Here is a 27330-nt window from a genome sequence, read left to right as displayed (position 1 = left end):
TCTTGTTCTTCTGTTTTTCCATCCAGTTGTTTTATGGGGCTTTCTAATTTTCATTCTTAATGTTAATTTTGTGTCTAACAAAAAAAGATCTTCCCTTTTCAAGGCAATTATTTGGCTTTTAATATTTAATTCTAGCCCAATTTGATGCTTGTTTTGTGACCCTATTCAATCTGAAACGATATAGAGCAGCAATGTGAGTTCATATTAGCAAAGATGAATTTCAGCACTTCAGAGTTCTCAACAAATTGGCCAAGGAACTTCCCTGTAAAATAATAAAAATATACTTTGGTTCTGAAAAAAAATTAAACAAAAGTCTTTTATTTCTGCCACTTAATGAAATCTGGAAAAATCCCTTGTGGTTTTCATGTCTGACATCTCAATTTTGACAATTATGAAAGCCTTATGTAGTCTCCATTTACAGACTAAAATAATACAGCTTTCCTTTCAAATCGGTCATGTTAAAAATACTTGGCGAATACATTTAAGAGGCTAAATATCAAGCCATTTTAAGAACTGTGATGGGTTTTGACCCTTTTTCAAACATTTACAAAATCTAGTGGATTTCTTCCCTTACTCCCAGCCAGACAACCTCACCTTTGCAAGGCAGAAGCAGGCCATCATTCTCACCCGGTAGAAACACTGTTCCTGTTCCAGGATATCAGTCAGTGCAAGACGTGATGCTGGAGTAGGGAACTTTTCCAATGCCAGAATGGCTTCTTCTTGTGCAACCACATCTCTCTCATATCGAAGCTGATACTGCCACATGAAATCAGACTGTTCAAATTCTACCTTCCTCAGTACTGACATATCGGGGTCTATTCTTATCCAGAGCAAAGGGGAATCAGCACTAAGACAGACATGAAAAACATTAATAGCTTACAAAATTTCAAGACTGTACAAATTTCAAAGATGTTCTAACTTGCTCTGAGTTATTTGTAAAGTATTTAGATGAACAAAACCATAAAAAAAACTAGGTTAGAGGGGACTTTTGAAAGTCTCCTAGTCCAATCTCCTGCTTCTAGGATGGCAATTCTATAGCCTCCCAGGGCAATCTGTCCAAACCTATAATACATCAAAGTGAACACAGTGTTTTAGTATTTTTAACCTACAGATCTGTGTTTATGGTAAACTACTGTATAATCTCAGTTTATTTAATTCTACTTTCTCAGATGCTGTGAGAAGCACTTTATCACCTTCTAAAGGTTAAGACTACCAAAAAAAAACCAAGAAAGGAAATCTGATGGTAAATATCCATTTTTTTTATCAATAGATGTGAAAGTGCTTTACAACCACACACATGCTATGATGTTGAAAGCTGACAAGGGTAACCATGCAAATTATGATAAAAGTCAAAGTATCAATAGATGGGATTAAAGTTATCCTACAGATAAAATGAGGCAGCTGTATTCCATCTGAACAAGCATTTTATGCTTTAGTATTCACACAGCACCATAACTGCAGAAGGAATTTATGGGAGCAACAAGCACAAACAATGCAATAAATTCTCTTATTTGTTTTTCCACATAAAAGTTACAACAGCAAAATACTGACACAGAATTAGGAGAGAGTTTGGAATGATGAAAAGAGCATCATTATAAATATGAGGTGTATGTCTTTATACATCTTAGAATATCTAGAATTACCATCAAGATAGTAGCTAGAGAAGAAAGGACAGTGATAAAGTGTATACTTGGGATTTAGAAGAATAAGAAAGAATGTATATGATATTTTTGGAGCAGAGGAGTCCAAACTGGAGAACAGAATGACTGCATCACAGATTAGAAGGTTATCAGGTAAAGTGTAGTCATACCAGTTCAAAGGTCATTCTAAGATCATTAAAGTCTCAGCTCACTGTAACACAACAGTGACCTGAACATAACTGATAAAAAATCCTCACAAATATTCATGTTTATTATTCTTCAATACCATTAAAAGACTATTCATATGTCAACTGTCATACAGAAATGATAGTAATAACTTGCTCAAGGTATATATACCTTATAAAATTTTTTCTCATCATATGAGATGAGGTTAAACTTATGAGAATCTCCAACACTTTTAAAGTGACAAGCAATCTTCCCTTCTTCAAAGAGACACCCCTGGTTTTCAAGAGCAGATTATTTACTTCCCTTGTTACAGAAAACAAGGTACCAAAACCTTCATGATTTTTGCAGGCACTACTGGCTCCAACTCAAGGAGGCTAAGGTGGGTATTTACATTGAGTAACAATTTGCTTCCAAAGAGCTTAACAGTTCGAACTGAAACTAATGCCAGTGTGAATTTCAGCATGAAGCACTTCATCATTAGTTTTAATCTAAAAGGATTCTTTTGTAATTAACCACAGATTTCAGAACCTTGTCTCTCTTAGGGCAGTTAAATGGTCCTCATCAACAAAAAATGGCCTTACTTTGTTTCGAGCAAATTTTTGTTTACATTTTAGCTGTAGGGTCAGCTGAAAAGTATCACTGGAAATGTGTAAGAATTAAGTAATTTATTGTATCACCTTACCATGCCCAAGATTTATTATAAAAACAGATTATAGTGGTTAACCAACACTTTTTACACTTTGCCAGCATTTCCTCAGCTACAGAAGAAAAGTCTCAAAGAAGAAAAAGAAATGTGGTATAGTCTTGAAATCTGCCAGTCATATAATGAAGTACAAGATTATTATCCAGTTCTTCAAAATAGCATGCTTTAGACAAGGAGAACATGGCTCAGACTCACAGTGAGAAATTACAACAAGCCAACTTACTCCATAGCAGAAAGGTCCATGTCCACCTCTTCTCCATTCATCAGCGGAATCTTTTTCTTCTTATTTCTATTAAATATAGAAAACAGAAAAAAAAAAGTATTACTTACCAGACTGGCAAATATAAGTTTATAAATGGAGCATAAGCCAGCAAAAGTACTCTGTGTACTTCACCACACCAAAAAATAGTGCTCTCTCCAGCAAAAAGTATTCACAGATTTGAGCTGTGCATCCATTTCTATAATTTTTACTCCCATCGTTTTTACAATTACACACAAAGGTAGAACTTTGAGAAGCAGAATTCAAAGTAACTATGAAAGTGCATTAGAAAACTGAGAGAATCTATTTGGGAAGTATGTTGCTTTTCTTGCCCATTAGTTTTACTGAACAGCACTAGCACTCTTAACAGAAAACTATGCAAGGGCTTCTTTCATGGATCTTCCCTTGAGGCACTCCTCTGGCCTACATTTGTCTTCCCCCTAATTTGTGATTCCCAATTGAGTAATTTCATTATTTAGTTTTCATTCAACTCATTCTATATAAATAACCTCTTTATAAAACTTTTACAAAATTACTTATAATTAAGAACTGCATATAAAATGTAAGATTTCTAGCTGTCCTTAAACAGTAAGACATTCTATTTTCTCCACTTACAGGTAAACCCTGTTTAGTAAGATTAAGAAAATATAAACATAAAATTCAAAAAAAGCATATATTTATGATTAAGTGCACTGTATGTTTGCGTATACCCATACTAAAAATACTTGCAATTTGTATTTTAGTTCTTACCTTCTGCTTTTAGAGTGGCAAGGTATATCATGTTTAAGACTGTTTTCTTCAATCTGCAATGTATGGTTGAATGAGCCATCAAGTTCTTGCACTGTCACTTTGAGTGGACCCTTCAAGATCACAAGATTTTGTTATTAACATTAAAATTATGCTTGTTAATGTATATATCAAACTTGTACGTGTAGGTAAAATATGGAAAATGGACCTTACCACGTATTTCTGAGTCCCAGGAGATGTATAGTCTTGTTTTATTTCCAATTCCAATACATTCCGTTTTCTATTAAATGCAAAGCTACCATAAAATTTTACCACTCCACTCTGATCCCTAATAAGCAGTATAGGAATTCTAGTGCACAATGCAGTAGTTATAAACAAACATAATTCTCAATTCTTTACACTTGGTTTATGCTTTTTTATTCCTAGAATTTCCTATCCCAATAAAATCAGGAAATGAAAACACATACGTTCATCATGAATTTTTCAAGATTTTTGTGGTTTTGGTGCTTCTTTGTTTTTTGTTTTTTTCTTTAAACAGTTCTTTAATGTCCAGTATTGTCTCTTATGCAGAAAAACTGAAGTACAATGAAAACTACCAGTAAGAAAAAATTAATTATGAAAAACTGTACTGGACTCTACCACATCCAATGTCCTCGACATGCTCTCAGAGAAAGTAATCGAGTAAGATTTCAGTAATTTCAATATGGTTTGTTTTACTATATATTTTAGTTGAATGAAAACAAAGGGAAAATGTAGACATCAGTTTCTGTTTTCCACCCACACTACATTTAACTCAATTATTTTATTCCAATTTTTCACACTGGGTCATGTGAGCATTCACATGTGTATGTGTACATGAGTTCACATATACATGAGAGTATACAACACGAATGATGAAAAGTAACAATCTTACTCTGCCTTTTTTCCCCAGGAAATAATTTATGAGGCCAACTCTTCCTGTGAATAATTTCATCATTCGTTGTCTGACGACAGCCATTACTGCACTTCATTTATAGTAAAACTAAAACAACTAAACGGAAGCGTTTTAGTCTAATGAGCATTTTCACAAGTCTCTGACAATATAAGACAAAAGAAAGGAAGGAAAATCTGTTCTTTCATATCCTGACACTTAGGGGAGGAGCTTCCAGATTCAAAGATGCTTCTTGTTGTACACAAGTTATTAACTTTTCTCCCAAAATCTGGCCATTTGCCCAGATACATCCAGCTGGTTTTGTTCACAGAGGCTGCCTTCATAAAGCTCCGAGACTTTGACATCAGGTAGAGTTTAAGGCATTTTTAGTGGTTTCTTCAGCATAAGGTCTAAACTCAGCATCAACACAGCCCTTGTTAAGAGCATAAGACAGCTCTAGTTAATAAGACCTCCTCCCAAACAACATAAGGACCTGCTGTGGTCTTACAGAGTGGACAATCTATTGTCACAGGTGTAACAGTGTTTCGAGCACAGTAGGGAGGTTGTAATCATAGGATTAAATGCAAGGTACAGTTAACAGGATAAGACTTGGGGCCAAAGTCCATAGAAGCTGAGAAATCCCTAAATCTGAGAGTTACAATTCTTCCTTGCTTACAGAACAGATGTAGTTAAGATTCATCCTTCTCAGATAGTAATGCTGACATTTAGGTATAGCTGCAGTGGGAATATATGTATTGTATTTTCCTCAAATATGGAAATAAGAATAATGTGTATTTATACTTCATGAATACTTCTGATGCAAATAAAGTGCTAACTTCCCATATTACTCTATAAATATTAATTACACAGTGCTTTTTAGTTAGATATTGAGATGCATGAACATTAAGTCAGCATACCTACTGTTGTTGTCTGTTAGAACAGTAAGGTATGTTTTTGCTGCAGTCACGTAGGATTCCAGCCTGTAGTCACATTAAATAAAACTAACAATTAAACCTGTTAAATGGAGCAAATTCAAATTTTCCCTCATATCAATCCACAATAAGAAACCCTATTTCTTGCCTAATATCACTGAAATTTGAAGAGTCAACACACAGAGGTTTATTTTACCTGAAATTGTAATATTAACACCAGCTACCAAGCTATTAAAGTGTATTGTAAACTATCAGTCTGTGCTTTAGGTTACTTATTTCATGGGGATTTACTGGAAATCACATATTAAAATGCACCAGACTATAGCATTTTCCATGTCAGACTTCAGCATATTTCTATGGGCAGTGTCCTCTGGAATCCCTTTAGTATAATTTGGCCTTAAATTCCCACAGAGTTCTTGTGCTTCTTTCAAAGTAAAACTTAAAATAATGAAATCCCTTCTAGTAAAGAACATGCAAAAAAGCCATCATAGACTATGAAAAGGCTGTGAAGTCACATATACATCTAATTCACACAATAATGTACCTGTTTCATACATTTCTCCACATTCCTTTAATAGTCCCAATTAAAAAAACAAATTCATTCCCTGTATTAACAATCCAGACCAAGAATAAAAAGGATACACCCACTGCTTTATTAAAGGTTGGATGTCTTTGCCTGAGACATTTGAGATAGATTTCAAAAACCCAGATGTGGAAACCAACATCTGACTCCACATGTGTGACTGGAACTTCTGAGATGAAGCAGTGCTGGCCAGACTCAACAATTTGTTGAAAACCTAAAATGATAAAAAGTTACTAGTTTCCCTAAATACTTCAGTACATAAAATAAGCTTTTATGTTCAGTTGCAGCTGAATTGCAACTAAAGGCCAACATAACAGAAATTGTGATTTGCAGTCTCAAATATAACTTTCTCAAAGTTACCTATATATATGCACACATAAAATCCATTAAAATCCACCAACTTTCAAAAATCATCTACAGTAAAACAGATCATTATCTCCTTTGCAGAAATAAAATATTCATCAGGTTCTCTGCTGCATTTTCAACCTGATAACTACTTAAAACAGCTCTAGCACAACAACACACGTTTTCCTTAAAAAAAACCCCAAACCAACAAAAAAACCCGAACCCCCCCCTCAAAACCTGAAATTGATATGAAAATATCATTCAGCTCCTGACTGGGTGTTTGTTTGTAGCACCCTATCTTTTGTAAGGCATGCCACAAAAGATATTTAGCAAAGAAGAGAAACTACAGTTCTGCAGAAGTTTAGCATTTCAGAATAAAACTACAATCTTCTATTCAACTGCTTCTTCTAATCTAAACATCTATGTTCCATCTAGCACTGATAGTTTTATACAGTGGAGAGAGCAGATGTTGGATTCTCATTACTTTCATTATTTATAATTTCATGAGAGTAGCTCACAGCAACATCAGTTAGGGCTCTCAGTTTTAACAACCAATTACAACAACCCAAACCAATGAAATACCCTAAGATTAAAGAGAATATGCAATATATAAAAAGTATTATAAGATATGCATAAGAATAATAGCTAACCTTATCCTAGCACAAATGACCTACACTTCATGTTTGTTCAGTTCTCATAAAACTGAAACTACAAATCCTATGGCAACCTGTTTTGTTCTTCTCTGAACTCCATTTAATGATTAGAAATGCAATTAAAGACAGAAAGTTTTCTACATTATGCATAATCATTTAAATACCTACCTGTAACATGAACTCCATGCTAATTCTGTTCTCAATCAGTCTCATAACAAGATGTGCTTTACACTGGAACATAGTGTAATACTCCCAGGACAATGTATGAGGGTGTTTGATAGAAAAATGTAAATGTGACGCAGGGCTGAAAAAAAAAAACAAAACAGCTCTCTATTTGCCATTTTATTGAATGAAACTTAAAATGTACCTAGCACAAAGCTTAGAGTTGTACCAACAATTACTTAAGATCTCTTGTGCAGCTTTAGTTATAAATAATGGCATGCTTACAATGACCACTCATTTGTACAGAGAGGTGACAAGCGTGTTATGTATCTGGAATCCAGCAAGTACTGGATGGAGACTAATGACACACAATACCTGCTGTAAAGACACTGGTGGCACTAACAGACTGAGCAAGGAATCTGTGACTTTTTTGGAAATTACTAATGAATCAATGTTCTTCCTGCTCCACTTCCCTTTTAAGAGTGACTTATACTGTATATAGTAAATATTTTTGATTTAAATAAATAACTGCTGCAACTAAAGAAAAGTAGGAGTTTTACAATTCACAGCAGACTTTCATGTGATGAGCCAAAGCAATTGCTTTCTCCTTATTTTAGTTAGCAACTTTATCTTTCAGTACTTTGGCAAACTTGATATCTTCTAAATCAGATAATATGCCAAGAAAGACTAGGCAGAGCATCACATTACAGCTACCACACTGTTTCCATAATTTGAACTATCTGTGGTGTTCCTTCACATATACCCTTTATGACTATAAGCAAAACATTTTAAATGGTTTAAAGTTCATTCCATATCAGAAGACAAACAAATGGTGAAACCCCCGAAACTTTAAGAAACAGAACCAATTTCTCAATAGTCTTAGTGGCCATACAGCAATAAAGCACCAAAAGACTTTAATTTTGATGGAAATTAATTTTCTCCACCAAGTTTTACATTTCAGAACACAAGTATTCTGACTTGTGGTCCAGTTTCAAAGTAAAAAAGTAGCTGTAATACAGAATGCTTGAGAAAAATAAGACTTTTTTTGCCTCCTTTCAAGTAGGCTACTTCTCTTGAGAAGTACAAATAATTAAAAGTCTGACTTAATTTTATTGATGAACCAAGTCTGTGGCAACTCCATGTTGTTGTGCTATGTTTTTTCTTTTTTTTTTTTTCACAGAACATTTGAGTTTTCCATGAATGAATAACAAACATCAGAAGGAACTGTACCCACACCATGTCAGGCCAACTCCTTAAGAAGTGGAAATCCAGACTTATTTTATGCTGGTTGGTGGTTAATTAGAAATTGGTCATTGCAACATTGAGATGCCAGCAACTTAAAATTTCTGGGCTCAAAACTGGATTCTTCCCCTGTGATTCTCACTTACAGATAACCTAACTAAACCATTTCCAGATGAACCAGACACCAGAATTGTCCAAAGACTTTAGAAGGCACAGCAATACAGAATGAAATGATTTACAGATTGTAACGATCAAAGGTAAGCGCTATAAGCCGGATCTTTCACGCCAGCTACCTCAGGAAGAGACTGCTTTCCCAAACTTTCAAAGACCTATTAAACAAACCATTTTAACTTCAACCAATCTTTCCATGCAGTTGAAAGATGTATTGCAGCAAGTATTCTAGCAGGACAGGACCAGCACTTAGCTCCTTATCTGCAGCCCTTAAGATTTCAGGAGATGACAAAAACCAAGGCAGCTGTAGTGCCTTAATAATTTTTCCATCTTTCTATTTACTGGGAGACTCCCTTTACTTTGCTTATGAATATCTGTTGAAACATCTTAAGAAGATACAAAAAGAAAAGTATTTCTAAATCTAAGCAAGTACTAAGCCCTAATCTAAGCCCTTCTTAGGTGCAGTAATTATATGAAAAAGAAGTACATAGGTTTACTCCTTGCTGTTTCTGGTTGGTAAGCAAGTTCTCCTTATCACAGTTCTCCTATTATTTTGGATAATTCTCTATTCTGAGGTAGGGAAGGTTTAGCAACAATCAAAGAATTGAAATTCAAGGAGGAAACTGAGGTTGTGGTTCAGACATTATATAATAATTTGGTCTCAGTATAAAAACTATTTATCCAGCTTCAAATTATACAGTTGATTGACTCTGGTAAAATTCTTTTCTTGCAAATTACAACCAAGCCAGGACCCACATTCTTGGCCTTCTTAAAGTTACTAAGTGTTGATTGATTTTGGTACTGGTTACACTATTTAACTGCAAAACAAACTTTGCATTTGACAGTTATATTCTGTAGTTCATTCAATATTAGCATATTTCTTCAGCTAATATTTTTCTTCAACCATTATACTTCTAAAACTTTTATTGAATTGGCACCAAATGAGAAAATTAGCAATATGGACCTAGAACCCTTGTCAAAGTGGAAACTGAACCAACACTTCCATGGAAATTTATAATGATCATGCTCTTGAACACAGTCCTGGCATTCAATATAGACCTGCTAGTAAGCTTCTTCCATATGAAATATATCTTTATAAATTTCTTCAACTTTTTAATTTTAGTAGGGTGGTACCAGCAGAATCAAAATTGAATAGAACCAAAGTCTGAGAGAGGAGAACACAAAATGAAAACATAACACACAAAGCTTTGTTCTGAAGCTTTCATCCATATAGCAGTTAACCTGCAGTTTCCTTTCTTTCACTTGCTCAAGGTCTGGGATTTTGCCTTTTAGAACAAGAGTTCTGGAGAGCAGTGTCTGTGTTACACCAGACATAAACAGGAAGAACCTGTAAGACCTGTGTTTTGCATAGAAATTAATTCACGTGTCTGAAAGAAGGTGGTTTTTTTTTCTCCTCGATGATTTATTACCATATTCTACTTCTAATTTAGTTGAAAAAGATTATTAATTAATGCAAATTTTCTTCATATTATTATTAGTTAGAACTGCTGTACCGCAAAAATGTTTGGCAGAAAACTGCATCATAACAACAAGAACAAAGAAATGCATAGAATATGCTGGAGAAAAAATGTTGTAGACATCATTATGAAAATACTTCCCCTAAATACAAATCATCTACCAGAGTCAGGAACATATATTTAATTTACATACAAGGGAACTTTGCAATCTACAAGAAACAGCAAGTTGTAATTTATATGTAAGTGATGTTGTGGTTATTACTAACAAGCTGAAATACAGTGAAGTAGTAAAATAACTGTAGAAACACAGTGTTCAATAATATATCACATAGAGGAAACACATTTATGAGCATCAGGACAAGATTTTGTCAATTATTTGTGATCAATTGTAGAATGAATATGATGAAATTAATAAAATTAACAGTTACGAAGTGACTTTGATTTTAGTGAATTTCCCTTTTTTAAGCATGTGCCCCTTATCTCTAGTTTCATCTGATCCAATTACTATGAATTTAGTTTCTCTGTATAGGTGAGTATGCTGCTGAATTGTAATGCTGCCAATCAAAAAGCCTGCCAAGACCTCATTTCCCAAATTCTCTTTAAAAAAAGACACCATAAGCAACAGCATGCCATAAAATGACTGTTGCTAACTGTAATATGCTTTTCAGATGTACATGTAACAAAAGCACCCAGGTCCTTGGTCTGCATAAAAGAAAGAACAGGACAGTAAACTAAATCAAAATCCATCATGAGCAGACAAACAAAACCGAGTAACAGCTTGGCATGCACATACAAGCTGCATCTGTCATTGTCAACAGCCAGAGAACATGGTCATTGCTGAGGGTTCACCTGGCTGTGAAACAAGCCAACATGTCCTATTTCTGACTTCAGAAAACACTTTCTTCATATCTCAAAAAAAAAAAAAATCACCATTCAAATTTTAAATGGGTGATTTTCATAATTCATTCAGTTCTAAATCCAGAGTTTTAATTTTAAATTAACAAAATCTGGATTTACACACAATCAAATGCAAGAGAACCACTGTTAGATACTTTTTGGTTGTATATTCGCAAAACAGGGGCTTCTGCTGCAGTGAAGACAAGAAAGTCACATATTCTCTCACTCTACCTGCACAGGCTCAACCTCACAGTTTTGCAAATGCTGCTTGTGAATTTACAAAGAGCAACTCCTTGTGAGGCTGCGTCATAACTACATCAATTTATGTAACAAAAGTAAGACCCAGCAAAAGCTTGTCACTGAAACACAGATAAACTTTACTGATCTGACATCTAGTAATATTTTTCTACCTCCAGTGGTTCAAATTACTCAGTGGGTAGTAGTATTACAATACAGGTAAGGGGAATAATTTTAAACTAAAAATACCAAAGCTACAGTTATTGAGAAAATACAAATCCACTGGAAACCAATAGTTCTTTACAGTACACTGATCTAATACTTTTTCCCCCAAAATATATTAAGAAATCTCAGCGTAAGATTAAAGAGTGATATCTGAGAGTGGTTAAGAAAACAGAGCAAAGAAAGAAAAAGCTGAGGATAGTGTAAAAAGCCTGAAAACTACTAACCACTCCAGAAATAGCTCAGGTCAAAATTCTGGCATCATATTCTTCTCTTATCCTCTTACTAAAAAGCAGTTTCGTAACAGCATTAAAAACATTCATTATATTTAATTCCCTTTGAGATTTAAAGTGAAAGACAAATAAAACCACACTTATTACAATATTCTCAAGATGTACTTTATGAGACTGGTAATACATGCCTTGGGCAGCTCAAGATCTTCAGCCTTTGGCCTTGTGCTACACAACACACCCAAGGCATATATTAATGGCCCCATAAAAACATACCCTTCAATGACTTGCAGCTTAAATAAACATACTTGTCTTTCTCTTTTCCTCCTCCGAATATTGGATGCAGTAAAACTCCACCAGTCTTCAGTTCATATGCCACTATTTGATCTAACTCCTAAGAAGAACAACATACGTAAGCAAGCATATTTCAAGAGCAATTATTTAAAGAAGACAAGAAAGCTTTTAATATCATTGTTCAAGCCACACCTCCTAATTAACCACGTTTACAGAGAGAGAGAATATTTTAAAATCGGGGATGTTCTTGCATGACAAACAATAATAAAACAGTAGAAATTAGCAGTTAATACTTTTTTTGGGTCTGGACAGTGGGTCAACCCACAATAATACTGAACTACATTACAGCTAAAGAGTATTATTATTCAACAAATAAGTTGTCTCTGACCAAAAAAATAAGGGTAATCAGCATTTCCTTGCAGTAGAGAGCAACTACACACACACACACATACATACATGTACGTATGTATATAATATACATAAATAAAATTAAATAAATATTTAAAATATGAATATATATATATATACATCTGGCCCAAGCTCTGCACAGGAACATGAATCTGAATTTGTGTGATGCTGTGCCCATGTTAACAAGCACACTTTAAGGCCAGATGTTTGCATGGGCTCACTGTCACTCAACAATCAACATGAACCAAATCAGTGTAAACTGGTCTGTCTGCAACCCAATGTTAAACAATTTTCAAATGTTGATATGTATTGATATTTATTGATTCATATAAACTTACACACTTTCATACACTAGTAACACACTCAAAGAAGGAAGGGCAGAACCGGAGGCTGTGACAGTAGCACCTCTCAGTTCTATATGGACGCCCTTAGCAACTCATGGGAAACAACACAGCAGTGAACTCTGCAACAGATCCTCAGCCAGTTCTGCTGTTCTCTGTAGCACCCACGCCTTTAGCCCAGACAGCACACAACTGGTGAGCTGAATGAACATTAGGCAGATAACGATATGGTATTGGGTCCCCATGTTAGTAAGGGCTTTTAATGGAGCCCATGGGGTTAGGAATTTAATTTCATGGAATAGGGAGAGCGAGAGAATGTGAGGAGAGGAAGAAGATACACATCTTCCTGTGAACAAATGTTACTGGCAAAGAATGAGGAGTCACTGCTGCTATCACTAGAAAGTATCTGTCTCAGAGCATTACATTTGAAAACGTAAGCTATAGACAGAAATTTCTTTTCCAGGAAAAGAAATCCCTTCAACGGGGATTTTTTACTGTTTCATTATTTCATTTAGCACTTCAATGACATTAAAAGATACCTGATCCTCTATTGATCCAAGCTAATACTGGAGCCTTTTGGAGCTATATGGATGGCCATCACAGTATAATGAATCCGCCAAATACATATCTGTATGAATCCTATATTCTATGTATTCAAAAAGTAACGCCTTTTTTGACCTTTATTTTTTGGTGCAAAAGTCCAAACAAAAAGAGGAAAACTAACTGCACAGAGAGACAATGAAAATTATTATTCATTATTCATATGGCAGTCAGAAAAATGCATTTTGGTTCCTATGTTTGGTGTTTTTCCTTGCAGAAAGTGGTAAAAATATTTTAGCTCTAAGTTTTGTCACTACTAAACATGTCTTTAGATTGTAATGCAAAGCTGTTTTATATTCTGGTTTTATATTGTATCTTTGACACAAAATATCTAAAAGGTACAGAAAATGCTACTATTATGATGTTACCTGTTTAATCCAGTGGCGATACTCATTAACACCAAAGGTTTTTTTCATCCAAAGGCCATAAATGTAACCAGAGATTCCCTTTAGCACCCATTCATCTGACCTATAATAAAGAAGCATGAATTATATCACTTCAGAAGACATTTTGTAGAGGATGGTATTTTTGACCAGCTCAAAAATAGCCACAAATTTCAACAGGTTATATAACTTAGCTCTAAGTCAATAGGAGTCTGATGAGCTGTGAACCAATTTATGGATCTTGGCACCTGGATGGGACCAATGAAACTGAAAAGTCAGTGAAAACTGAACTTTTACCACAGAAATCCAGATTAAAATATAAACCCAAACTACTTTAGCCGAAATAATAACAATAAATGGGTGGAAATGGACACTTTCTAAAGCTAAAGCAACTGCCAATCTATATGACCTTAAGTTCTTGATAAACATCTCAATGCAGAAGATTTGGACAGCAAGGCAACAAAATATCTATCTCACAATTTGGTGGACACCTATTTAAACACATCTTCTGTGAGTTATGTTCTAAGAGAGAAAAATAGGGGCAAAAACTATAACAAGAACAGAAACTAGAATCATAAACAGAAGAATGACACAAAGGGTACAATCAAGTGAATAAAACAAGAACATATAAAAAGGGAATCATTATGAAGGACAGAAAAAATTGTATTCACCATGGAAGTAGGCTACAAATAAGGAAGAGCAAAAGAAATTATTACAGAACGAACACCAATTTAAGAACATGTTGATTTCCTTTTTTTAAAATAAGGATACTCTGGGACATATACTTTTGTAATGAAAAAAAGTAATGGGCTAATTGTCCCCAATATATAAAGTGTACGCAAAAGGATTTAAAATAAATATTCATCATAGCTGCAAGAGCCAGCTGGGGAGATTTTCTGAGCAATGAAGTTATAGTCACCTTAGCAGGAATTTTCCTGTTTGACACTAATTTCTGCAGTGCCCTCCCTAAACAACTTCTTAATTTATTAGTTCTGTGCTCTATAAGTACTTCCTATGCAGGCTACACTTCTTCATCCAGAATATCTGACAGAAATTTACTGATGATGTAGAAGAGTCTCCCTTCTAAAATTTCCAGGTGCCAAAGCACACTACAATATTCAGGAAGACATATTCGATCTCTACAGGCTTTGGAACTTTTATCTCTCACATTCTCCTTTCAAACAACAACAAAAAATACTAATGGATTTTCATTTATTGAGCTGGTTTTATTATTTTTTCTTTTTTCTTCCTTTCTTCTACAATTAGTGTTTCACTTATTTTGCTGATAAAACGCGATATGCAAATTAAAATTTTAGCTTTCTAGATTTTTCCCATTTTCTAGAGAATACTATGGTAAAATACTTACCAGGACATTCTGGATATGAAACATCCAAAGAACTGCTGGGCCAGGGCCTGTGCTAAGCACCTCCTTGTCAGTGGAGTTTCATCTATAATCATTGCACTGTGCAAGAGATTTGTGCTGGATCCCCATAAAAAGAAAATAACACAACATGAGCACCAGCTCCAAAGAAACATAAGAGACCTTGCTTTAAAAGCCAAAATAAATAAAATAATTCATTCACTGTTTTTCCAGTGAGACAGTAATACATTTTTTTAAATAATCTTATAAATCAGGCAGATCTCCTGCTATACAGAAGATCAGTATATCTACATACAACTCTCCATGTAGAGGCTAAGTATTGTAACTGGTGAAACTCTCTTGGATTCCTGATACCCTATTCCAGCTGAAGAAAAGTAAAACACAATCAAACTTCTGCAACTTAATTTGAGATTAAACTGCACTTCAAGCATGGCATTTCTAATTCAGAAGGAAAATCACTGACAGTTTTTTCTTAAAGTAAATACAAATCCAACATCTTTATAACAGATAAAAATGGCAATGGTGTTAAAAGCCTATAATGCCAACAAAAATGAGCCTTTTCAAACTAGAGAGTCCAAAACTCAGGCTACAAAAATAACTAGATTTACAGATATTTCTCAACAGTCTTGGATCTAGAGCTTCTAGGTCTGTGGTGTAATTTTCTCAAATACTAACCTGAAAATACTCATGGATGCATAAGCAGCTACTTCAACATAAGCTTCATCTATGAAAACAGTCTTGAAACAGGAGTATGGATAGCGGCAGGTAAGAATCTCCTCATAAAATTCAAACACCTCATGAAGGTATGACGTGGTATGTTTGAGTAACGGGAGAAGTTGTGGCAAGCAAAAGTGAGTCACCTACAAAACACAGGAAAATTTGTTAGAAGGCCTACAAATATATTCAAATACATAAATATCAAGCATATTACATAACTGCGAGAAAACCCAACTCCAACTAAATTCAGACAGAAACAGAATTATTGCTCATTCAAAGGCAGTATTTTGGAGATAAATTTAAATACAGGCATTACTAGACAAGCTTTATCATATAACTGTACTAATGGACGATGATCTAGACATATCCACATTTGACCAATATATATGGGTTGTAACATAAGTCAGTAATTCTTTTTTAAAAAAATAAAAAAGCAGGCCTCTGTGATGAAGATTATTACCTCATGCATGTATGGATCAACAAGAATTTCAAAAGGTCCTATTGCCAAGGAGATGTTAGAAGCTGCAGTTGGAATAGTCAGCATGTAATGAAAAGTCTTCTTTCTCATGTCATGGGTGTATACAGTTTCCACCAAATCTCCGTTTGAAACAGCCACCATTGCAGCATCTACAGTATACTCAAGCTTCCAGGTACACAACTCAGAATATGAATCAACACAAGGAAACCAAAATCTAGGAAAGTTAAAATTGGGGTGAAAACGGTTAATAATTATACTTAACTCTTTTTCACAGGTGATTTTTCTCTCAAGTTCCAAATGATATTCCTAAATACTTTAAGAATATATGAATGTTGACATACTGACTCCTACAATATATTAACTTTATAAAGCTTTACAAGTTTTTTTGCCATTACCTCCTGCTGAGCTATAAAGACAAGACATCCTAATTACTAGTCATTAGATGCTACTTCACATCAGTAAGCTCCTTTCAGGCACAACTTAAGTCCTAGAATTTTTCAAACTTAAAAGAATTCAAAGAAATTATTTGTATTTCCAACACTAAGTAGGAAATATAGTGTAACATTCAAAGACAGTCTTCTTACCTTGTAGAATTCTGATAACCACACGAAAAGACATGAGCCCCTCTTTCTGCCATATTGCCCTCCATGTTGGGTACCACAAAATGAAGGCCTCCTTTCGGCTGGTCCAGAGAAAAGTTTATATGCACCTTCAGGACTTTTAACTCTGCAGCACAAAGACCAAAATTGGAGTAAATATATACAACTTACATAAAAGTTATTTCAGAATAATAATTCAGTTTTGGACTCTTAGTCTTTCAAGATTACGTGGACTTCCGAGTCCATTTAAAACGTACAACTCAAAACCTCAAAACCTGAGACCTCCTAAGCATAACTTACAGGATATGAATTTATAGGAATCTTTATTAATTAATAAAACCTGCAACTGGAGCTACATTTCATCTTCCAATTTCCCAGCAGTAAAGCATATTTATGCACTGATTGTACTCTAAGCATAATCTCTTCGTACATTGCTGAAATAATGTTCTACAAAAACTGCATGTAGCAGGCACATTCTTAAAAGACATAATATTTTCATGTGCAGTTGCTTAAAACCTCTTATTATAGTCAATGCTTTTCCTGTAACTTAAGTGTCTTTGCTTTGGTTTAGTTTCACAGAAATTTTACCTATGAATAGACTTGCAAGAAAAGAAATTCAAACATACACTGAAATTTATCCCACAGGTCTCACCATATTTTGGCATTCAAACTTTGAAAAGTGAAATTATACATGCTTGAATATTTTCCTTTCTAGGCTTGCAAGTAAGGCAACAGGAACTTACACAAAAATTAAAAGAAACAAAAATGTCTTTCCCATTAAGGTGCATCTGACAACACTGTGTGAGTCAGCTTCATGATCCAGTTGTTATTATTCTCTCACAGGTCTCATAAATCCATGGGAAAAACTGATTAAACCATGTAAGAAAATCATACAAGAAACCAATAAGATCCATGTAAGAAAATAATCAACACCGGAGGGTAATTTATTCAAACAGCTACTTACCCCAGGATCTAGTATGCCAGTTTATAAAGCAGTCTACTTCCACTACCAAATCAATTTTAAAATAACCATTCTTCAAAGTGAGATGGGATAAAATTGATATAGCTTTGTATGATTATGGATATAGCTATATCCTTGTAAATTATTTTCTCTGTTGGATCATATACGTTGTAACCTCAAAATTAAAATTTAGCACCCAATATACTCCATTATTCCCACTTCCTCAAATAGTCTTTTGGGGTCATGACCAGCCAAGAGTATGCTTGTGAAGAGTGTTAAGAAACCTTGCTACCATTTCTCCATATTACCAAGAAGTGTAAAGGTATTTTTTCAGACTTCCAGTGGAAAGATACAGGTGATAAGGAAACAGTAACCATAATTTCATAAAATAATGTAACACTACCTCTACTTATTTAAATCTACTATCTTCCTATGCAAATTTGTAGCCAACAACTCTATGGCATCTTAAATTAAGCTTGCAGTATGGTCTCTTTACCATCAACATGTTTCCACAGCTCCGAGGGAACCTTAATGCAGAGTTCTCCATTTCCAGCATCTGGGTCCACAGCACTGACTGCAGCAGCATAGGCATTGGAAAAATAGTTGAGATTCCTCCTGTCAGAAATACCCAGTTAATTCTTAAACTGCAGTTGTGCTGAACCACAAAAAACCAATTTTGGCAGTTATACAGTTTCTATACTGAATTTCAAGGCCCATCTTCAACCACATGTTTTGTTTTGCTTTTAAAGGAGTGGAAGAGAAAAGGAGTAAAGCTTAGATTTCAACAACCAGAACTTAAAACGTGGCTCTTGCAGAAGTGATATATGATCAAAAAGACTTAAGCAGCAATAATGCCCAATAAATTAAGTGAGAAATGCTCAGTGTTCTTTTCTTGCCAATAAGAGTAATATTTACATTTATTGGGCTAGAAATCTAAAATTCTGGGTTTTTTTAGTTTTGGGTTAAGTTTGCATCTTTTTTCTAAAGATCCATCTTGAAGATCTGCTTCCTCATATTCAGTTTTGCTCTTATGTTGCTTTTCTAAATGTAGTAAGATTTTAGCTCGGCAATGGTATTTTTCTTCCCTTAGCTTGATGGATAGGAAGAGGGTTTTTTTATGCACTTGTAAATATCACATAAAATACTACAGGTTAGAGTTTTGGCCTTAATATACAAACACAGAAGTACACGTTATACTTTTCAGTCCCTAGAAACATTTTTCTTTTTTAAAGTGTTACCATAATTTATTTAAACTGCAGACCCAAATTTTTGTAATCAGGTTAGCTACTATATATCAGATGCTAATTAACTGCTCATTTCATTCCAAAGTCATACCATTACTTCAGTTATGACTTAGATTTTTCTACTGAAATGAGCAGGAACATGCATATGTCTGCTATTAAAATGCTTATGAGCAGGACGTTATCTTATTATTTAATGTGCTTAAGTTGAGATACTAGAGGATGACCAGTCACATTCAAAAATAAAAGCATGGTGTAGCAGGTTGACCCTGGCTGGATGCCAGATACTCACTAAGGCCATTCTCTCACTCCCCTCTGCAACTGGACAGAGGAGAGAAAAAAAAAACAGCTAAGGACTCATGAGCTGAGACAACAGCTGGGAGAGGTCACTCACTAATTACCTTCGCAGGCAAAACAGACTCAAAGTGGGGATAGTACTTAAATTTATTACTAATAGATAAGAGCCAAAGAATGAGAAATAAAACAGTCTTAAAAACACCTTCTCCCTACCCCTTTTTCCATGTTCTCCCTCCTCTCCCCCAGTGGTGCAGGGGGACAGGGAATGGGGGTTACGGTCAGCTGTAGTTTCTGCTGCTGCTCAGGGAGAGAAGTCCTTCCCTTGCTCCCGTGGGGTCCCTCCCACGGGAGACAGTCCTTGATGGACCTCTCTGTCATGAGTCCATCCCTTGGGCAGCAGTTCTTCCCAAACTGCTGTCCCGTGGGTCACTCCTCCATGGGGTGTAGTCCTTCACCAATGAGCTGTACCGACATGGGTTCCCCACAGGGGCCACAAGTCCTACGCAGGAAAAATCTGCTCCACCGTTGTCTTCCCCCTCCTCGGGCTGCAGTTCCCCAGCAGGACCCTGCCCCATCTTGGGCCTCCCACAGTGTCACAGCCTCCTTCATGCATCCACCTGCTCCAGCATGGGTTCCTCCATGGGCTGCAGGTGGGTCTCTGCACTCCAATGGTCCTCCATGGGCTGCAGGGGCACAGCTGCTCCACCATGGGCTGCACCACAGGCTGCAGGGGCCTCAGCTCTGGCACCTGGAGCACCTCCTGCCCCTCCTTCTGAACTGACCTTGGGGTCTACCTTGTTGTTCCCATGTTCTTACTCTGCTCTTCCCTGGCTGGAATTTTTTCTGCGCAACAACCTTCTGTTCTTAAACGTATTATCACAGAGGCGTTACTATTACTCCTGATTGGCTTGGCCTTGGCAAGCGGCAGGAAGTCCATCCTGGAGCCGGCTGGCATTGGCTCCACAGGACAGGGGAAGCTTCTAGCAGATTCTAACAGAAGCCACCCCTGTAGCCCCTCCCTGCTACCAAAACACAACCCACTACACATGGGAGCAAAATCTTTCTTAATTCTAATCCTCCAGTACACAAAGTTCTTCAAAAGCTTGCACAACTCTATACATGAAAAGAATTACTTATCACCTTTTCCCCAGAATTTGGGTACCACCGATGAATCCAAACACTGGAGGCAGAAACACAACCAAGCATAAAGCCACTATATAATCACAGAACCACAGAAGAGTTTGGGTTGGAAGGGACCTTTAAAGGTCATTTATTTCAACCCCCCTGCAATAGAGACATCTTGCACTACATGAGGTTGCTCAGAGTCCTCTCCAACCACACCTTCAGTGTTTCCAGGGATGGGGCATTTACCACCTCCCTGGGAAACTAGTTCCAGGGTTTCACGGTGCTCACAGTAAGAGTTCTTTATATCTAGTCTAAATCTACCCTTCTTTAGTTTAAAACCATTACCCTTTGTCCTATCACAACAGGCCCTACCAAAAAGTCTGTCCCTGTCCTTCTTATAAGCCCCCTTTAAGTACTGGAAGGTTGAAGTAAGATCTTCCCAGAGCCATGTCTTCTTGAGGTTGAACAGCCCCAGCTCTCTCAGCCTTTCACCACAGATAGGTGCTCCATCCCTCTGATCATCTCCACAGCCCTCCTCTGGGCCTGCTCTAACAGGTCCCTGTCCTTCCTGTGCTGAGGACCCCAGAATTGGATACAGCACTCACCAGAGTGGGGTCTCACCAGAGCCGAGGAGAGGGGCAGAATCACCTCTCCTCACCCTGCTGCCCATGTGCAAGTGAGGCAGCCCAGGACAGGGTTGCCTTTTTGGGCTGCGAGCACACCTTGATGGTTCATGTTGAGCCTCTTATCTCCCAGCACCCCAAAGTCTTTCTCCACAGGGCTGCTTGCAATCCCTTCATCCCCCAGCCTGTATTGATACTGGGGGTTGCCCTGACCCAGATGCAAGATTGCTATACCACAATGGAGTAAATTAACTTTTGGCTGGGGACTCCACCTTCCATGGAATCTGAAGTCCACACAAAGCAGACATGACCTCATTTCAGGATTTTGCTTTCATCTAACCATTCTCTATTCACCACCCACAGAGAAAACAACCCAAATTACAGTACCTTATTTGGAAGAATGAAGTGTAATTAACCATGCCAGCATCATTCTGTAAGTCTAGATATGTAAAACACCATGCTTAATATTCTTAGTCTTCCACGTATAAAAAACTTTGCTAAAACACGGAAATATGAGAACATATTTTCATGTAGTTCTTCATCTTTGGCAATTATAGTGCACAAATTCCCTGGCACCACTACCAGGACTGAGAATGTCAGGAGCAGTAAACTTGTCTACTTTGCTTGGAAGCTCCTGAAAATCAGACATGAATAGTAAATGGGACCATTTGAGCATAGAAACACCCAAATTTTAAACACTCAAGTTTTAATACAGTTTTTTTCCTTTTTCACAGTTGAAGTGTACCTATAGATAGGATCTAACACCAACAAGTTTTAAATGCAAAAGTTTGAATTTGCATACTGGAATATACCATAACTCCAGCTATGACTCCAGAATAATTCAAAATCACTTAAACTCCAGCTGATGTGCTGTCTCCTAGTCTCAGTCACTCAGAGACTGAGGAGTCTCCTACTCCCTCACTCACTAAGGAGACTACTGTTCACCTGACTTTGTAGGGATCCAGCTCAAAGTGCCAAATGGAAAAAAAGTCGTTTTTTCAGACAGCTTTCAGTTGGTTTACCTCCCTGACCTGTCATACTGAGGGGTCAAAGAAATACCCTAGCCAAAGTTGTTTTAAACTCTCTTCAAATGGCATCCTAGAAAGGCAAACAAATACCATCAGAAAAACTCTATTTAAAAAAAAGACTGGATGAAGCCTAGCCATGAACATGAGCATGACTAAGAACTATATTAGTAATTAAAAAAACTAGCAAAAGCAAACAACAGTAACATTCTGTTAGACTGTAAAGTCTGAAAGTTTTTAATTTTAATCTAAATTGGTCCTGAAAATTGACTATTTTTGATAGGGGATCCCTTTCCAATACATCAGTGAGAATTTTCTCCAGATTTGAGGATTGTGATGAGCTTGTGGCTACACTTCAAACATCAGTGAGTTCACAGACAGGAAAAGGTTATGATTTTACAGCAAAAAAGGTAGACTCCACAGAGTTTAACATTTTATGGAAAACAGTCTATTCTGATATTTCTATTTTTGTGAAGTGTTCTAATTCAAATGGGTGATTCATTGTAAAATAATCCATTAAAAGCTTAGTACCACAGATTAATTTTTTCATAGGCTGAACTATTCTCCATAAACTGGATATGGCCATTTTAACAAAAACAGAGCACAAGCCAAAAGTGACAGCCCAAGGAACAATGATAAATTGTCCTGATGCTAAGCATAGACTGACAATGAAAAAAAAAAATGCATTCATGTTTTCTTTCTGGTAGAGATACATCTTATTATCAGAATTCACCCCAAACACTGTTAATTACACCCCAAGTGCATGCAGCTCATAAAGAAGAGATCCTGCAGAGGCTTACTTTTTAAAGCTACTAACTGATTCCAAATAGCTCCATGTAAACTTTCCATAGCATTTCTCACTATTAGCTGCACCAGTGCTACAAATATATGTGCTAAATACGTACTCTACAAAGCACTGTCTTCTTACAGTACTTAACATCAACTTGGCAAAATAAGTTCTTCGATCTACAAGCAATTAATTACTCTTCATTACCTGTAATTCATTTACTATTTTACTTTGCTTCCGAGATAGAATTAGCACTTGATATTGGAGTATATACATGACATAGCACATATTATATACAGCATATTTTAAATAGATAATTTGTACACATATATGTAATTTATTAATAAGGCAATGATTTGAATCTTTAGCACACTGAGAAACCTAATTTCCATTCCTGCTCAAGCTTAAGGACTTTGTCCTCTCTTTTTTCAAAAGTTCTCTACACCTTTGTGTCATGGTTTAGGAACAGTATTCCCCAGTTTAGTGTTCCTACTGAAACACTCCAAACCACACACCACTCAATCACTTCCCCTTCTCCTCCCCTTCCCCCAGGGTGGGCTGGAGAGGAGAACCGGAGGCACAAAAAGTAAAGAACTCAGGTTGAGATAAAAACAATTTACTGGAAACAGCAATGAAGTAAGACAAGAACAGTAACAGCAACAATACAAACAACAGAGAGTACAGGGAAAGAGACAAACAATTCACATATTAATGCTCACCCCACAGAAAACCTCCGAAAATACCCAACTGCTCCCTCTGCCCTGTTACCCGAGGCAGAAGTGAGCCCTTCCCTGATCCCTGGAAAATGACTGAGGTGGTACAGAAAAACCTCCGGGTCCTGGCCAGGTCCTGACCATGTCCCCTCACAGCTACTGCAAAACTTAACCCTGTCCTGGCCAGAACTAGGACATTATCCACCCCTTATTTTATACCATCTATGTCATCCCCAAATCCTACACCTTCCTACTATACACATGCATGTGTATATGTATATACACACACACATATATATATACATACACAAGCACAGGTATCATTTCCATAGTCAATGGCCATCCCTCCAAGATGTCTGTTGAGCTCATTTAGTCCATGACTGTGGGTTCTATCCGTCCTAGATGTCTTCCAGGGCAGGAGGGCTGGTGTGCCGTCGGCTGGTTGCAAGGTGCACCAGCAGCTCGTGACTGGTGTATGTGGAGCAGATACTCATTGTCCATGGTAGTTCTGGCATACAGTGGCAATGTCATTGAACAACCAATTCAGCATTACAGACTGCAGCCCAACTCTTGGGTACGTGTGCACCTACATGATGTACTTTTACAGCCAACTTCTCTACCTGGGCAGCGATGTCCTGCTACAATTCAGCAGCCCAGATGGGTTTCCCTCTGCAATGCCAATTGGCCTTTTTCCATCAGTCCAGCCACCCTCACAGAGCATTTGCTACCATCCATGGGTCACTGTAGAGGTAGAACACTGGCCATTTTGCTTGTTCAGCAATATCTAAAGCCAGCTGGACAGCTTTCAGCTCTGCAACCTGACTTGATCTGCCTTGCCTCCCAATAGCTTCTGTGACCTGCCATGTAGGACTCCATACGGTAGCTTTCCATTTTTGATGTAGAGCTACAATACAGCAAGAAACGTGAGTAAGGAGCATGTCACTTTTCATTTTCTGGTAGCTGATTATATGGTGGGGCCTCCTCAGCACGTGCTACCTTTTCCTCCTCCTCTGATGGTAGTCCAAACTTTTCACCTTCAGACCAGGCCAGTTTGTGATGACTTCCAAGATCCTGGGGAGATTGAGATTTCCTATTCCAGCTCACTGTGTGACCAGAGCGATCTTACTCCACGTAGCACCAGCGGCATGATGTGTGGAAAGGACTTTCCCTTTGAACATCCAGCCCAGCACTTGCAGTCAAGGTGCCAGGAGGAACTGTGCTTCAGTGCCAGTCGCTTCTGAAGCAGCTCAAACCCCTTCCTAAGCTACCAGGATTTCTTTTTCAGTTGGGGTGTAACAGGCCTCAGATCCATCGTACCCCCAACTCCAGAACCCCAGCAGTTATCCTCAAGTCTCCCCGGCTGCAGTGCAGAGCATGTTCTTCTTCTGTCCTGTCCTGACTGGCCCAAGGGCTACTACATGAACAATCTCCTGTTTAATTTGTTCAAAAGCTTGTTGTTGTTCAGGGCCCCACTTAAATCATTCTTCTTCCAGGTCACTTGATAGAGAGGGTTTACAACCTCACCATAATCTGGAATATGCATTCTCCAAAAACCCACAGCACCCAGGAAAGCCTGTGTTTCGTTCTTACCAGTCAGTAGGGACATAGATATCACTTTGTTAACCATGTCCATTAGAATCTGACAACATCCATCTTGCCATTTTACTCCTAAAATCTGAATTTCCTGGGCAGGTCCCATGACCTTACTTTGTTTTGTGGCAAAACCAGCTTTCAGGAGGATATAGATTCTCTTCTCCCCTTTCTCAAAAACTTCCTCTGCTGTGTTGCCCCATTCAAGGATGTCATCAAAGTACTACAAGTGTTCTGGAGCCTCACGCTTTTCCAGTGCAGCCTGAATCAGCACATGACAAATAGTGGAGCTGTGTTTCTACCCCTGGGGCAGTCGGTTCCAGGTGTACTGCACTCCCCTCCGGGTAAAGGCAAACTGTGGCCTGTGCTCTGCTGCTAAAGGAATGGAGAATGCATTGACAATATTGATGGTGGCACAACTTTGCTGCCCTGGACTCCAGTTCATACCGAAGTTCCAGCATGTCCAGCACAGCGGCATTCCATGGTGGTGTGACTTTGTTCAGGCCACGATAGTCTCCTGTCAGTCTCCACTCTGCACTGGGCTTACACATTGGCCATATACAACTGTTAAAGGGTGGGAGAGTCTTGCTGACCACTCCCTGGCTCTCCAGTTCACAAATCATGTCATGCATGGGGGTCACAGAGTCCTGGTTGGTGCAGTGTTGTTGACAGTGCACTACTGCGGTACCAATCAGTACCTGTTGTTCTTCGACCCTCAGCAGTCCCACAGCAGAAGGGTCCTCTAGAGACCAGGCAAGGTATTCAGCTCTCTAATTTCCTCTGCCCTGAGGTAATGTATGCCAAGGATGTACAGGGCCTCTGGGCCAGTCAAATGTGGTGTTTTTGCCATTCATTCCCAGTCAGGTTCACTTCAGCTTCCAATACAGCTGTTGGGATCCCCCTGTCACCCCACAAGTAGAGATGGATTCTGTCCCTACATATCTTCATGGCATCAGAGTGCATTGTGTGCTGGTGTCAACTAAAGCCTTATACTCTTGTGGGTCTGATGTGCTCTACTAGATCCTCCTTGAGAGAATGCCTTTCCCTCATGCTTGACAGGAGTCACCTCCAGAGGCTGAGTTTCTGTCCTCTTCCCAATCTCCTTGTCAATGCCCACATCCCAGGACAAGGATCTCAGTTGCTTGGCTTCACTACCATCCAGTTTCATATTGTGTGCCGTGATATTCCAGCATTGGACCAGCCAGGTCACCAGAGGCTCAGCCAACTGGCAGCTAAAATTGTTTCTCAGAGCTCACAGCTCACCCAGCAATAGGGACCAGGCGATTATCTCTGGCCCTGCCTCTTCCTCCTGTTCTGAGGGCCCTACTTCCTCTTCATCCCTCACTAAGCAAACTGATTTTGTCTTGGATTCCTTCTTCTGTATAGGGGCGACTGCTAGCAGCATTGGTTGTTCCTCTGGCTCAGCTGCAGTTTGAGTGGCCACAGTGCCTGTTGGTCTGCTTTCCTTAACGTCCTTAATATCCAGAGGAAATCAAAATTCTCAAAAGCTGTTGTAACAGGCCTGAAGGAGAAAAAGGGGGTCAAAAGCAGGGGGAAAATCCTCCTCCCCTGTTCTCTCCAGTCTTTGCAAGACTTCAAACTCTTCCTGAAAAGCATAAGCAAAGATGGGATTCTCTGCCACCTTGTGTATACATGGGAAAGTAGTGTGAATAGTTTCATACCTCACAGCACTACTCAGGTGTTTGCTCAGTCAGGGAGAAAGTGACTGCCTTATCTAAGTTCATCCATCTACTCTGATATGAAAAAGCCATGTTGTCCTGAAGCCCCCAAAAGAAATTACAAGATCGAAGTCTGACTTTATTTCTAGATAAGCCTCTAAAAGCTCATTCACTTATTACCTGAAACTATGGTTTGGGACTGACAGATAAACTGGCAATGGCATTAAAGCTGAAAATATATCTAATGCACTAATTAACAGTTTCTAACGTTTCCTACAAATTTTAGCGATTTTTAATTACCTTTTTAGGAAAGGATATTCAAAAGTGACAATATACAAGATTGAAAAAAATTGTTTCACCTCCTGCAACACTGAATATGTGAAACAACACAGACTGTGTGTCAATGATTTTTGCAGCAATAGATGATAAAACCTGGAAGTATTATTTAAACTGAAAACAAGATGAATATTTAAACTCAGAACACACAGATG

General features: G+C 37.6%; 1 protein-coding gene across 2 annotated transcripts in view; it reads right to left on the bottom strand.

The window, feature by feature from the left end:
- The window catches only part of TAF2 (TATA-box binding protein associated factor 2), a 64999-nt gene that overhangs the window by 31202 nt on the left and 6467 nt on the right, over positions 1-27330 (bottom strand). For both annotated transcript variants that reach the window (XM_064645976.1, XM_064645983.1), the window contains exons 4-16: positions 18256-18374; positions 16784-16925; positions 16182-16413; positions 15680-15864; positions 14990-15103; positions 13609-13708; positions 11906-11991; positions 7127-7262; positions 6020-6174; positions 3749-3863; positions 3539-3648; positions 2753-2818; positions 595-847 (exon numbers count right to left, since the gene is read on the bottom strand). In XM_064645976.1, coding sequence (XP_064502046.1) covers positions 595-847; positions 2753-2818; positions 3539-3648; positions 3749-3863; positions 6020-6174; positions 7127-7262; positions 11906-11991; positions 13609-13708; positions 14990-15103; positions 15680-15864; positions 16182-16413; positions 16784-16925; positions 18256-18374 — 1813 coding nt within the window. The remainder of the gene's footprint in view (positions 1-594; positions 848-2752; positions 2819-3538; positions 3649-3748; positions 3864-6019; positions 6175-7126; positions 7263-11905; positions 11992-13608; positions 13709-14989; positions 15104-15679; positions 15865-16181; positions 16414-16783; positions 16926-18255; positions 18375-27330) is intronic.

The sequence above is a fragment of the Pseudopipra pipra genome, chromosome 1 (genome assembly GCF_036250125.1).
Source record: "Pseudopipra pipra isolate bDixPip1 chromosome 1, bDixPip1.hap1, whole genome shotgun sequence".
Taxonomy (NCBI): domain Eukaryota; kingdom Metazoa; phylum Chordata; class Aves; order Passeriformes; family Pipridae; genus Pseudopipra; species Pseudopipra pipra.
The sequence above is the reverse complement of the archived record's forward strand: the minus strand, read 5'-3'. Positions and strand labels throughout refer to the sequence as shown.